At 46.7% G+C, this 14,959-nt stretch overlaps 1 protein-coding gene across 1 annotated transcript in view; it reads left to right on the forward strand.

The window, feature by feature from the left end:
* Positions 1 to 353: 353 nt before the first annotated feature.
* aldh8a1 (aldehyde dehydrogenase 8 family, member A1) overlaps positions 354 to 14,959 on the forward strand; it is a 71,722-nt gene continuing 57,116 nt past the window's right edge. Inside the window, exon 1 of the mRNA XM_072499716.1 lies at positions 354 to 563. Within this exon, the coding sequence (XP_072355817.1) occupies positions 417 to 563 (147 nt within the window). The 5' untranslated portion in view covers positions 354 to 416. The remainder of the gene's footprint in view (positions 564 to 14,959) is intronic.

Here is a 14,959-nt window from a genome sequence, read left to right on the forward strand (position 1 = left end):
ATATAAACAAATTTCCTGAAAATAAAAATTCTCCTCAAACAAAAGGACATTTCCTTAGCTGATGTCAGCCGATTCCCGCCCCCCAGAATTAGCTTCCCCCTGGAGTTTTTTGAACTCTTCCTGTGCCCTGTCCTCGCCCCCCTGGAAGAGCCAATGAAAGGATGGAAAATAGGAGAAGCGCAAGTCAAGGTGTGAACCTGACAGGAGGGCGGGGCCTCCCGCCCAGAGCCCGTCCCCTCTGACCGCCGATTGGTGTGCCCAGACCTTGATGGACGACTGCCATTGAGAGCCGCGGCCGCCGATTGGCTGCGGCGGACGTCGCTCAGCAGCTCCTGGGCAAAGGAGGCGGGGTTGCTCGCTCTTGCCGGCTCGCACGATTGTGTCCGAGCGGCTGCTTGTGGACGCTGCAGGGAACCATGCCTAAAATGGCTCACCAGAGAACACATCTAATGCTGGAGAATTACATCGCTGGGAAATTCGTGCCGTGCTCCAGGCACCTCGATTCCTATGACCCTTCCTCAGGAGATGTGTATTGCCGAGTACCAGACAGCGGTAAGGAGGAGGTGAGACTGGTCCAGCAGACACATCATCTGCCAGCTCATTGTAACATTGCAGTACTGTTGTTCAGTAGTTATTCTCTTACGATGGCAAATGGAATAAACCTCGGAAGCTGCTTACGAAATGATTGCAATCTTCCCTTGTGCCAGGGGATACATTCAGCTGGTGGAATTTAAATTGATTAATTGAAAGCCTAGCCTCAGTGATGGTGACATGCAACGATCTTCGATGTGGTTAAAATCCCGCCTGGCTAAATGATGTCCCTTAGGGGAGGAAACCTGCCCTCCTTACTTGATCTGGCCCTGGTGTGACCCCCACCCCCCAACAGCCCCACAGCAATGTGGCCGATTCATAATTGTTGTGGATGGCAGTTAAAGGTGGGCAACAAATGCTGGCCTTGCCAGCGACACTTGACACATCCCGTTAAAATAAACGTACCACATTATAGACATTTAAATCATAGATCATAGAATTTACAGTGCAGAAGGAGGCCATTCGGCCCATCAAGTCTGCACCGGCTCTTGGAAAGAGCACCCTACCCAAGGTCAACACCTCCACCCTATCCCCATAACCCAGTAACCCCACCCAACACTAAGGGCAATTTTGGACACGAAGGGCAATTTATCATGGCCAATCCACCTAACCTGCACATCTTTGGACTGTGGGCGGAAACCGGATCACCCGGAGGAAACCCACGCACTCAAGGGGAGGATGTGCAGACTCCGCACAGACAGTGACCCAAGCCGGAATCGAACCTGGGACCGTGGAGCTGTGAAGCAATTGTGCTGTCCACAATGCTACCGTGCTGCCCCTTTGCAGCATAGTTATGGGGCAAACTGTACATTACAAACTGTCTGGCAATATCATGGGGCGGAATCTTCTGGCCCCGCCAGCAGCGAGAAACATGGCGAGCGGGGGAACTTAATTTAGTTTGAGGCCAAAAATCAGCTTCCCAAAGTCAGGAACAACAGCTGGAATTTTTTCTCGGGACTTTAAATGCAAGTTGAACTTCCTGACGAGTAATCTCAGAAAGGCCTTTTGCATACATTAGCATGTCATGCATTCTCATTAAAAACCCACCTCGGCAAAATTAAGTTCCCTACCAAATTAGAAAGTTCAGTTTTACAACTGTATAAATGGCGTGCACCTGGCGAGCTTCACTTCTTTCATGACTCAGAGATGAGTAGATGCTGCTTTTGCATTCTTGGACCACTCATATCAGATGCCGGTAGCACAAGATGCACCAAGGCTGGATGTTGGGAGGGGTAGGGGCAGGGGGAAGGGTGGAGTGGAATAGTGATGTGGGGTTGGACTGGGCCTGCGTGGCAGGCAAAGTGGGGGGGGCGGTGGTGTTGGGAAGAAAAGGAGGCTGTCTGGTTGTATACCCGAACAGGCACCGGAGTGTGGCGACCAGGGCATTTTCACAGTAACTTCATTGCACTGTTAATGTAAGCCTACTTGTGACAATAATAAAGATTATCCAGAACTTCAATCCCATGCGGTAACATTGGGGAGCGTGACTTACTGCCTGCTTCACCACGAGATTCATCGTGCTCTACAGATGCATAAGTACTGAACTATAAAGTGTAAGATCGCATCTGTTCATTTGTCCTGAACAGCCACAGCTCTCCCCCCCCCCCCCCCCCCCCCCCCCCCGACTCCAGGAGGTACCACTCACTCTTCTGTACCTGCAATCAAACTTAAACTTCAGAGTGGAAGATTCCACCCATGTAGTTTGCTTGTTGCACCATGCATTCCTCTGACCAATGCAATCCATACTAAAGAAATTATTGTAGGTTACCATGAGATATCGTAGCTTTTGGAGGATTATGGTTTGTACAAATGATGATTCTATGGTGCCTAATATAAACATGTGCTATGTTTATAATTAAGTCAAAGCGGGGTGTACAGGATAAAACATTCTGGAAACTCATACCTTGTTTTTGCTGTCAATTTAGGATTTATGTGCAGCTTTTATACAAACTGAGATATGAAAACATCATAGCCACAAGAAAGATAAAATCTAGAAGTGATTGGTATCAAATTCTTGAATCTAAACAATAGCAAATCTATCCTTGTAGGCGGAACAACATCCACATTATCAATATCATTAAAGTTACTTTGTGTTATTATCACTACATAACTGGTAACCTTACAATACACCATCGTGGGCGGCATGGTAGCACAGTGGTTAGCACTGCTGCCTCACAGCACCAAGGACCCAGGTTCGATTCCGACCTTGGGTGACGGTCTGTATAGAGTCTGCACGCTCTCCCTGTGTCTGCGTGGGATTCTTCCGGGTGTTCCTGTTTCTTCCCACAGTCCAAATGTGTGCAGGTTAGGTGCATTGGCCATGATAAATTGCAACTTAATGTCCAATGGTTAGGTGTGACTTCGGGTTAGGGCTTGGGAAGCGTGCTTTTGCAAGGATCGGTGTAGACTCAATAGGCCGGATGGTCTTTTTGATAAAGGACACAGGGAGTCCACACTGAGTAAAATAAAGACCTTTGATTTATTTGCAATAATGGTCTGTACACTATCGGGTCTCTACCTTTTAATTTAAAAAAAATATTCTTAATAGTCACAAGTAGGCTTACATTAACACTGCAATGAAGTTACTGTGAAAACCCCCTGGTCGCCACATTCTGGCGCCTGTATGGGTACACGGAGGGAGAACTCCAAATGTCCAAATGACCAAACAGCACGTCCTGTGGGGGGAAACCGGAGCACCCGGAGGAAACCCACGCAGACACGGAGTACGTGCAGGCTCCACACAGACAGTGACCCAAGCCGGGAATCCAACCTGGGATCCTGGCGCTGTGAAGCAACAGTGCTATCGTGTTTCCCGACCTTTTATACAATGCTAAATGGATTTTCCCTGCCCCTGCAGTCAGCTACCAATACTCATTTTTGAACACTGTTGTAACAAAAGACTTGTGCAAGTTTTTCCCTCCCATTACCGCTTGTTAACCTGTTAAAATAGAGAATGAAACAGACATTGAAAAAAGTTGGGTTGTCAATTCTAAGTTAGTAGTAACTTCAAATGTACATTTTAAACTGGGTGGCACATTAGTACAGTGGTTAGCACTGTTGCTTCACAGCGCCAGGGACCCGGGTTCGATTTCTGGTTTGGGTCACTATCTGTGCAGAGTCTGCACGTTCTCCCAGTGTCTGCGTGGGTTTCCTCTGGGTGCTCCGGTTTCCTCCCACAAGTCCCGAAAGACGTGCTTGTCAGTTGAATTGGACATTCTGAATTCTCCCTCAGTGTACCCGAACAGACGCCGGGGTGTGGCGGCCAGGAACTTCATTGCAGTGTTAATGTAAGCCTACTTGTGACAATAATAAAGATAAACATAATCCACTGTTCAATAAGTTTGCCTGTAAAAGAAAATGTAAATTTCACGATATGTTCAACATTCCTGTCAGAACATAGTTCCCTGAAATTGTTGTAGCATTTTTTTAAAATCACTGTCAGATGTCTTGTGTAATCAAAATATTGCAAGACTGTTTTACTGCATTATCACTAACCTTTAGCACTTCAAACTGACCATGTGTATTTAACTGCGTACCTTGAAGTAATGATTAATTACAAAGTGGTGCAATGGTACAAAGAGCTTCTCACTTGCTGGTTTCTGAAACAGCCATCATTCTGAATAAGTGAAAGAATATTTTTAAAGTGAGTGCAATCATTGAAGTAATGGACAAACCTTATGAAATGAGAGTTGCTGCCAGAGGATGGTTACCTCAATTCTGTGTTGTTGTAGGCTGGCATTTGGAAATACAGTGGTCTTGATTTTGCAATTGTCATGGCAGCAAAATTGTCAATGTTTGCCATTGTTGCTTGACTGATATCTGACAGCAACCATTGGGCTCTGCACATGTGCAGAATGATGCTGACATCTAAAATTTCTGTCAGTGATTCTGTGCTTCTCCAAAGGATGTGTTGTGGAAACTTCCCTCCTCCATTACACAGATTGCAATCAATGGAGATTAGTTGAATTGGTGAGAATTTCTGCTCTTACAGAGTTAGTCTCGCTGTAAAAGAAAATTGCTGGAAAAGTTACAGCTGGTTGAATGAAGTATTGAGTGGCACACCAACTTCTGCCCAACACCCTCACTGGCCCCGAATAGCTAATTTTATATTTGTGGAATGTCAAATTTCTCCATAAAATGTTAGTTTTTAAGCAACTAAATGTTTTCCTTTTCTTAAGACCATAAGAAATAGGAACAGGAGTTCAGCCTTTCGAGCCTGTTCCACCATTTAAGAAGATCATGCTGGATCTACCACTCGCTAAGTCCACTTTCCTGCCTTATTTCTTTAACCCTAAATTCTCCCATTGATTAAAAACCTTAGCACAAGTGATTAGCACTGTGGCTTCACAGCGCCAGGGTCCCAGGTTCGATTCCCCGCTGGGTCACTGTCTGTGCGGAGTTTGCACGTTCTCCCCGTGTCCGCGTGGGTTTCCTCCGGGTGCTCCGGTTTCCTCCCACAGTCCAAAGACGTGCAGGTTAGGTGGATTGGCCATGATAAATTACCCGTAGTGTCCATAAGGGTTGGGAGGGGTTATTGGGTTGCGGGGATAAGGTGGAAGTGAGGGATTAATGTGGGTCGGTGCAGACTCGATGGGCCGAATGGCCTCCTTCTGCACTGTATGTTCTATGTAAAAAATCTCAGCCTTGAAAATGTTCAAGGACTCGGCTTCCGCAGTTTCTTGGGGTAAAGAATTCCAAAGATTCACCACTCTTTGAGAGACGGTATTCTTCGACAAATCTGTCTTAAATGAGCATCCCCTTATTCTGCAACTACGCCCTCTGGCCCTACACTCTCCCACGGGTGGAAACACCCTCCCACCATTAACCCTGCGTAATCTCCCAAAAATCTTATACGCTTCAATCATGTCACCTCCCATTCTTCTGAACGCCAAGGAGTACACACCCAACCTGTTTAATCTTTCCTCGTGTAGCAGGCCGTCCATACCCAGGATCATTCGTTACCACCACTGAATTAATTGGGACGGAGGTGAGGAGGTGGCAAGGTCCCTACCTACTACCCTCCTGCCTGATCCCCATCCCATCTAACTTGCCACTGGGCAGGGTATGCGGTTCCACCCCAAGACATTCCCTCAACATGTCACTAGATATAAACTGCTGTGGGAAAAGAGAAATACCTGTTGTTGGATCTTTGTGAGCAGCTTTCATTAATACCAACAGCGACCTCAAAATCCATGCTGTTGAAGAAGTTTGAAATTGCAACGTGTACCTCAGTCCAAGATCACCAAAATATTTCAGTTTGTAGACAGTTTGACTCTTTATTCACCTTTTACCGACTTGTTTAGGATTTCAGACACTTCCCATCACAAGCAATTTGTATTTGCTTGTCTCCACAGTTACACAAAACCCCCCAGCCAAATTTAAACCGCCTCCATAGAATTCAGTGTGTTCAAAGCTATCCCTCGCCATATTTGTCTGACCAGATGAATGTAATGAGGGAAATTATAACCTGCCAAGAGTGCATATAGAATTTTAAAACATCAAAAAAAGTCGACTTCCATATTTAACAGGGGCACACATTAGTGTGTGGGAAGTCTCTTTGGGACAGGTGGGTCTGCTGTTACCGTGTGCTAAATTGAGTCTCCAGCGCAAGGTATTCCCACTGCCAACAAGCCATCACTCTCACTGATACCCATTGCTTGGTTTCTACTATTGTCATACCATACTCAAGGCTGAAGGAAACTTGGCAGGCATCAGGAAGATGACTGGACAATGGAACTTTGAAATAAAACTTATGGTGCATATGTGACTTATCACCACCTCCTCAAGGCAATTAGGGATGGACTGGATTGGATTTCATTTATTGTCACATGTACCGAGGTACAGTGCAAGGTATTCTGCATACAGTCCAGACAGGTCGTTCCATAAATGAAAAAAATATAGGCTATAATAATAATCTTTATTGTCACAAATAGGCTTACATTAACACTTCAATGAAATTACTGTGAAAATCCCCTAGTCGCCACATTCCGGCGCCTGTTCGAGTACACAGGGAGGATTCAGAATGTTCAATTCACCTAACAGCATGTCTTTGGACTGAGAGTGGAAACCGGAGCACCCGGAGGAAATCCACGCAGACACGGGGAGATTGTGCAAATTCCGCACGGACAATGACCCAAGCCGAATCGAACCTGGGACCCTGGTGCTGTGAAGCAACAGTGCTAATTACTGTGCTACCTTGCTGCCCCATAAATGCTGGCCTAACGTGACCCCACATCCCTTGAACAAATAAAAAATCAATCTAGGATAAAATTGATAATTTAGCAAACTTTGAAACATCCAAGTGGTTTCACTGGTGCAAAAACAATGGCCGGGATTTTCTATCGAGCTGTGGTGGTCTTTCCGGCGGAGGAGGCGGGTTCGCCATTGGCCGACGGGTTCCCCCGCAGCTATGAAGAACACCAGTGCCTTTGGCAGGACTAGTAGATCTTGCCGCCAGCCAACGGTGAGCCACCTCTGACCCCAGAAAAACTTCCGGGGGGGGGGGTCAAATTCCCAGCCAATGTCTTTTCCTTTCCCTCTTTTGCATGGTACTACCCCATCAGCAGAAATAGTGACCAGCTGCTGATTCCCTGCTCTGAATGCTAAGATGCGAGGATCTTGGAGCCTGTGAAGGTCCCACCAAAGACTGCCCAACCAGCAGCTGGGATACGAGTGAGCATCTATCGGGAGTAGCTGGGGATGGGGACTCGGGGTGTTGGAAAATGAAAAATGAAAAAAAATGAAAATCGCTTATTGTCACAAGTAGGCTTCAAATGAAGTTACTGTGAAAAGCCCCTAGTCGCCACATTCCGGCGCCTGTTCGGGGAGGCTGGTGCGGGAATTGAACCGTGCTGCTGGCCTGCCTGGGTCTGCTTTCAAAGCCAGCGATTTAGCCCTGTGCAGGAGTGGGATTGAGCAGAAATCCCATTCCCAAGTGTCCTTTCCCTTCTCATGGCCCACTCGCACCTCCATGCTAGCCAAGAGCTTCTTGACCAACAAATTTAGGAAGCAGCGGAAGGCGGCTGTTGAGGATCTGGAGAAAGCAATGGAGGCGGCTTTGGCCCCAATTCGGGCTGCCATCACAAGATGGATCGGCGGATAGAGGTATAAATGGCGACGATACAGAAGGTGGAGGTGGTACTCTCTGACCATGTCTCCCTGAAGGCAGAGGTAGTGGTGTTGGCTGAGGAGCATAGAGTGCTAAAGGCCAAGGCTGACCATCTGGAGAACCACTCCACGGACTAAATGGCCAAGAGAAAGTTGGTAGTTCTGACCCTCCTGAGTTGGAATCGGGCCAGAAGCTCTGAGTTCAAGTCCAACTTCAGGACCTGATGGCCATAAAAGATACATTCATAATGTGACTAAACAGGCTGATTACCAGCCTGTATGCTTGAAGACAGGTGGTAATTACAGGAGAGTTTTCTGGTCAGCCATGCTGCAGAAGGCAACGGCAAACGATTGCAGTACCTTGCCCAGCGTAATCATGGAGCAATTCAGCAGAAATCCACAGTTGTCAATACCCTCTTTGGGCATTGTACCTAAAGGCGGAACTGGCTCCAAAACAGTTCTCTTCCTCAGTGACCCACAAGCCTCAGCACTGTATTCAGTTGGGCAGAGCTTGGAGATTCCAGCATCCTCCAATGAGGATGCATGGCTCACCATGTGACAACCCTGTGTTGGACACTCTGCTGTGGTGTGCGTATCTGAGCTGCTGGATGTTGTGTGATGTTGTTTCCTCAGAGTGTCTGTGAGGAGTCTTTGTCCACCTTTGGCACCAGCTCCAGAGTGACGTTTGCAGATCTATGAGTCATGAAAGACATGAATTAAAACTGCTCAGGTGAAAGGGTTCAGAGTTGACAGTGTACAGGTCATGATAGTCCAGTGGTTTCGGACATTAAGTCACCATGAGTGAGTGTTGTATGCTTGTGGCTGTGTGATCATCTAATTCGGTCAGCAGCAAGGCGTCAAACTCTCATCTGTCCATCACAATTTGTCATACACAATGATACTCCGCTTTTCACCAGTGCCTTGTTCTCCAGAATGGTCAGGGTGGCTATGACTGGAGGGCCACCTCTGGTTCTTGCCTCTCCATGGTGTTCTTTGCTTTAAGGAGTTTGAGAAATGGAAAGTATTGTACGGTATAAATGCCAACATTGTAGAGAGGGAAAGGTATGAGGTGGCAGTAAGATGAGGGTGAGTCTCAGTGGCTGGTCAGATGTGGATATGAGGCAAAGGGGAACAGGTGGAGTGTAAAGCCCGTCAGTCTTTTGAGTGTAATGCAAGGGAAGGCTGGGGGAATTGAAGTTTGAAACTGGAATGTGGCATACTGCTCATCTTCCCTGGCCTAATGAAGTAATTGAATTTCTTGTGGCACTGTATCTATCATCGACTTCTGCTGCTCACCGCCATTTCCAGCCACGCTTGACTTAAGAGACAGGCTTCTTCCTCCTGTCTGCTTGGAATAAAATGGATCCATATAGCCGTAGTATGATGTGCTGGAATATATCAGAGAACCATTGAGACTTCTGTCTCCACCATTGAGAGTTGCTATTTCTCATTTGCCAGTTGTAGAATGTTTCCATTTTATCGGTCATCTTTAAATACTGAAGCTTCAACAATGATCACACCCGCCCGCTCCAAATGACCAAGAAAATCTGGAAGTGGGATGCTAATGCTGTGGTTCAGCTAAAGAGCCTCTGGAACACCCACTCCATTAGCTTCCGGTTTCTTGACCCACTGCCAGCTTCCCCTACCGTGAGCAGGTCCAAACGCTTTTCAACCGGATATGTCACTTCATTGGCCATTAAGACCTATTTTTTCATATCAGTATAATATGGCACTGAATTTGTTACACCTTGGCCTAGATGGGGGAGGTGGTGGCATAGTGGTATTGTCGCTGGACTACTAATCCAGAGACCCAGGATAATGATCTGGGCACCCGGGTTTGAATCCCACAACGTCATTTAAACTCGATAAAAATCTAATGAAACAATTGTCGATTGTCATAAAGACCCACCTGGTTCACGAATGTCCTTTAGGGAAGGAAATCTGCCATCCTTACCTGGTCTGGCCTACATGTGAGTCTAAACCAGGGCAATTAGGTTTGGGCAATAAATGCTGGCACAGCCTACAACGGCCACATCCCATGAACAAATTTTTAAAAGGTAGATGGCGTTTGTTGTCATTGACCTACTGAATCTGATGGTAACTTCAGGATTCAGCCTGATTGCAGATTAATATGGAAATCCTGAAGCTGTGGATCTGTCATTCACTGCCCCAATCCCTCTCCCCCGGCCGGAAGCCAACAATCAGCAAAGTCCATTTAAGTGACAAGAACTTACCCTTTTCCACTCTCTCATTGCAGTTAGAAACTCCATAAAAAGTTGAGCCTTGTGCGTTGAGGCGTAACTGGGTTTCCCACGGCAATCAGAGTAAAAACCACTGAAAACTGACCTTGCCCTGCAAAATATGTTATGTTGTTAAATGTCTCCATCATACTTAATGTCTAGAATTTTAAAACTAGAAAATAATTAAGAAAAACATTTTTTTCCAAGTTTGTTCAAGATATTTCACCTTCTACCTTCACTCCAAATGTATGGCCGAATCTTTATTTTGATTTCCGTAAAGTCTTTGCAACAATGAATGCTTTTCGGTTCCTGATTGGCTGCAAACATTTCTCACTTTATTGGCTAACTGGACAGTTTGCTAACATCGCTGAGGTTTAACACTGGGAACCCCGTTTAACAATTTTACAATTGGTTGCACGTCAAGAGAGGCAAACGTCTCACTGGATCTGTCTTTGGGATCAGTAGTGAGTGTCCTTTCTTCACCGCTGACTGCAGAATCAGGGCCAGTGTTTGTTCCCATTGCAGGGTAACTTGTGTCATCAGACTGTGTCATAAGTAACTTGTATCATAAGGCAGACCCCATTTGGAGTATTGTAAGATGTTTTGGGCCCCGTATCTAAGGAAGGATGTGCTGGCCTTGGAGAGGGTCCAGAGGTGGTTCACAAGAAAGATCCCTGGAATGAACAGCTTGTCGTATGCGGAACGGTTGAGGACTCTGGGTCTGTACTCGTTGGAGTTTAGAAGGATGAGGGGGGATCTTATTGAAACTTACAGGATACTGCGAGGCCTGGATAGAGTGGACGTGGAGGGGATGTTTCCACTTGTAGGAAAAACTAGAACCAGAGGACACCATCTCAGACTAAAGGGACAATCCTTTAAAACAGAGATGAGGAGGAATTTCTTCTGCCAGAGTGTGGTGAATCTGTGGAACTCGTTGCCGCAGAATGTTATGGAGGCCAAATCAGTGAGTGTCTTTAAGACAGAGATAGATAGGTTCTTGATTAATAAGGGGATCAGGGGTTATAGGGAGAAGGCAGGAGAATGGGGATGAGAAAATATCAGCCATGATTGAATGGCGGAGCAGACTCGATGGGCCGAGTGGCCTAATGCTGCTCCTATGTCTTATGATCTTATGGACTGAGTACACAAGTACCAACCTAGAAAATTTATGAAAGTAGTTTGTAACTTAAGCCCTGGTTTGACCAGGAGGCATAAGTATGGCGTGCTGGGGCTGAAGCCAGCGACAGGCATATGACCAGAATGCCTTGGAGCATTTCAGCTCCCGGACCTCATTTAGAGTTTGGAATTCGTGCCAGAATATGGCATCAGAGACAAGGGGGAAGGGTGGGGATAAGGGGCCATTCCTGGTGGCTAGAGATCACAGCTGGGGACTAAAGCAAATAAGGTGTCATTGGGCTTGGTGGTGGTGGTGGTGTGGGGCCGGGGGGGGGGGGGGGGGGGCGGGGTTGGTCAGTAAAGAATCAGAGTTTGGGTTGGCCTTGTCCTCCTGGCCCACATGAAACACAAGAAAAAAAATAATTTTGAAACTGATATTCTTGGTCGGTGCTGAGGGTTTGGGGAACACCAAAGTTCATTTGGGGGGGCGGTGGTGGTTTGAAGGGAGAAGGGACGATTATGGAGAGCTGGAAATCCCAAGGTGGGGTGACTAATCAGGAAGTGTATTCTAAAGAGTTAGTGATAAATATGTAAATATATAATCTACATCAGTTATGTAGGATCACATGACAACAGAGCATGGAGAGAGTTCTGCCTAGAGCCTCATGTTAATTTTGCATTGTACATAATTAGCCTAATAAAAGATTTATCAACAGCCTTGCCTTCCCTCAACAAACTCATCTTAGGCTCACAAAATGATAACAGAGGAAGGTGTCAGGAATAGCAGTCAGGGGAGTAGAAAAGCTCGGGAGTCAGAGATTGTGGTGTGGGCATGGGAGGGTGGGTGAAGGGACATGTCCGAGGACAGAGAGGTGGGGCAAGGAGGAAATCGCGGGGGCCTCAAAGGTCAGTGGGTTGTTGGAGATCAACGGAGCACGGATGGGCTGTGTTTTAAACAACCTACCCATCCTTTCTTTTCTACTTTGAATCCTATTTGGGTTCAGCATCATTAACCACTCCCATAAATCAGTTTTTTGCTCTGGTGTCCCAGATAGTGCTTCCACTTGCTGAAACATCTCGGTAAGTGCGTCATGTGTACACAGGAATATAACAGAAACCACTCCACTGGAATAGAGGCTTATCATGTGCTCTCATGCAATCCTTGATTCCAGAAGGTGGCAGAGTAACACTACAATAGACTGTGGCTTGGGCTACAACTTACAAAATGAATCAGTAAACAGTAAAGAATAAGTGAATACTAACAAAGACACAACTTTGATTTTGCTGCAGTTAATAAACTTACAATTTTATCAAATAAGTAGAAAATAACAGTCATGGTTGCTGTTGAAAATTATGTGTTCTTACATGGCAGTCCCTTTATTTGCTATCCATGGGAAATACTTAGCCACTCTGAAAGACACTCCCAGGAATTCAGAAACACTGGGTGGAATTCTCCGTTTTTGAGACCCAGTGTGGTTGGTGGCTCTGCTGGCTCCTGTCCCACAGGCCAGAAGAGTGGGATCCCGCCCCAGATTCTGCATTTGGAACCTCATTATTTATGCACAGGCAAGTTCCCCTCCGAATTACTTGGCAGGCTCTCAGCTGATTCGTCTGCCTGCCCTCAGCTGACGGGTTTGAAGGTCCCAGCACCATATTTAAACTCCAGTCCAACACACTCACATCACTCTCTCCAGCCCTCCTGTCTTCACCAAACTGTGCAGGATGCCAGCAACCCAGAGGCAAAAGGCTAGCGGCCTCAAGAGGTCGCCAGCACCGGCTTTCACCACCAGGCCCCTCGAGGCCCTCATTCGGGGAGCCCGCGCCCACCACCGTGTTCTCTACCCAAGGGATGGCTTGAGAAAGCGCAAGAATCTCACCCCTCCGGCTCGGGAGGCACATGCCCAGGAGGTCAGCATGGCTGTCACCCGCCAGCAAAGTGCCACCTAGTGCAGGAAGCAGATGAATGATCTCATCCATCTGACAGGGTACGCTCTCTCTATAAGAAAAGCAAATTACTGCGGATACTGGAATCTGAAACGAAAGAGTAAATGCTGGAAAATCTCAGCACGTCTGGCAGCATCTGTATGGAGAGAAAAGAGCTAACGTTTCGAGTCCGATGACTCTTTGTCAAAGCTAATAGATAGAGAAAGTGGGAAATATTTATACTGTGGCGTGAGAATGAAAGATGAATCAAAGCCACAGAAACCCAGGGAAACCGGGTGCGAATGGTCACAGAAACCAAGGGGAGAGAGTGCTAATGGCAGTCCCCAGAGAGGACAAAAGATGTGAAAGGTCAAACAGCAGGGAAACTAACATCAGAGCTCTCTCTATTATATTCCACACATTCCGCCTTGGAAGACACATGTAGAACTTAGAATCATAGAATTTGCAGTGCAGAAGGAGGGCAATCAGCCCATCAAGTCTGCACCGGCTTTTGGAAAGAATACCCAAGCCCACACCTCCACCTCACCCAACCTTTTTTGGACACTTAAGGGCAAGTTAGCAGACCACAGCCAGCTACTCAACCCAGCAGGTCTCCCGAGCCCTGGAGCGCATCTGAGGATGAGGGGCCTCAGGAAGAATCGGTCACAGAGCTAAATTACATTCTCTACCATGATGTGGAGATGCCGGCGTTGGACTGGGGTGAGCACAGTACGAAGTCTTACAACACCAGGTTAAAGTCCAACAGGTTTGTTTCGATGTCACTAGCTTTCGGAGCACTGCTCCTTCCTCAGGTGAATGAAGAGGTATGTTCCAGAAACATAGATATAGACAAATTCAAAGATGCCAGACAATGCTTGGAATGCGAGCATCAGCAGGTGATTAAATCTTTACAGATCCAGAGATGGGGTAACCCCAGGTTAAAGAGGTGTGAATTGTGTCAAGCAAGGGCAGTTGGTAGGATTTCGCAGGCCAGATGGTGGGGATGAATGTAATGCGACATGAATCTCAGGTCCCGGTTGAGGCCGCACTCATGTGTGCGGAACTTGGCTATAAGCTTCTGGTCGTCGATTCTGCGTTGTCGCGCTTCCTGAAGGCCACCTTGGAGAAAGCTTACCCGAAGATCAGAGGCTGAATGCCCTTGACTGCTGAAGTGTTCCCCGACTGGAAGGGAACATTCCTGCCTGGCGATTGTCGCGCGATGTCCGTTCATCCATTGTTGCAGCGTCTGCATGGTCTCGCCAACGTACCACGCTTCGGGATGTCCTTTCCTGCAGTGTATGAGGTAGACCACAGCAAAATATTCTTCAAACATATTAATGGTAAAAGATTAGTGAAGTACAGAGTGGGGCCCATAAGGGACAAGCAGAGTAAACTGCTCACTGAAGCAGAGGGTATGAATGAGTACTTTGCTTCTGTCTTTTCCAAACTAGAAGATGGTGACAATGGCCCAGTTGAAACTGTGGTTGTTGAGCAACTGAGCACTATAGTGATAGATAAAGAAAAGGTGCTAAAAATGCTGGCAGCACTCCAGATAGAGAGATCGCCAGGCCGGGATGGGATGCATCCTAGATTGCTGAGAGAGGTAAGGGAGCATATTGCGGAGCCATTGACAGAAATTTTCCAGGCCTCTCTGAATACGGGATTAGTCCCGATGGACTGGAGGATTCCAAATGTGACGCCGTTGTTTAAGAAAGGGCCAAAGGAAAACCCAGGAAACTGACAGCAATAGTGGGAAAACTGATTGAGGCCGTAATATGGGCTGAGATGAATATACTATTAGAGAAAAGTAAGTTAATACTAGGCAGTCAACATGGCTTTGTCAAGGGCAGATCATGTCTGACAAATTTAATGGAGATCTTTTACGAGGTGACACAAGCAGTAGATGAGGGTAGTGACGTGGATGTTTTATATTTGGACTTTCAGCAAGATTTGATTCAGTGCCACATGATAGGTTGGTTAGC

The sequence above is a fragment of the Scyliorhinus torazame genome, chromosome 4 (genome assembly GCF_047496885.1).
Source record: "Scyliorhinus torazame isolate Kashiwa2021f chromosome 4, sScyTor2.1, whole genome shotgun sequence".
Taxonomy (NCBI): domain Eukaryota; kingdom Metazoa; phylum Chordata; class Chondrichthyes; order Carcharhiniformes; family Scyliorhinidae; genus Scyliorhinus; species Scyliorhinus torazame.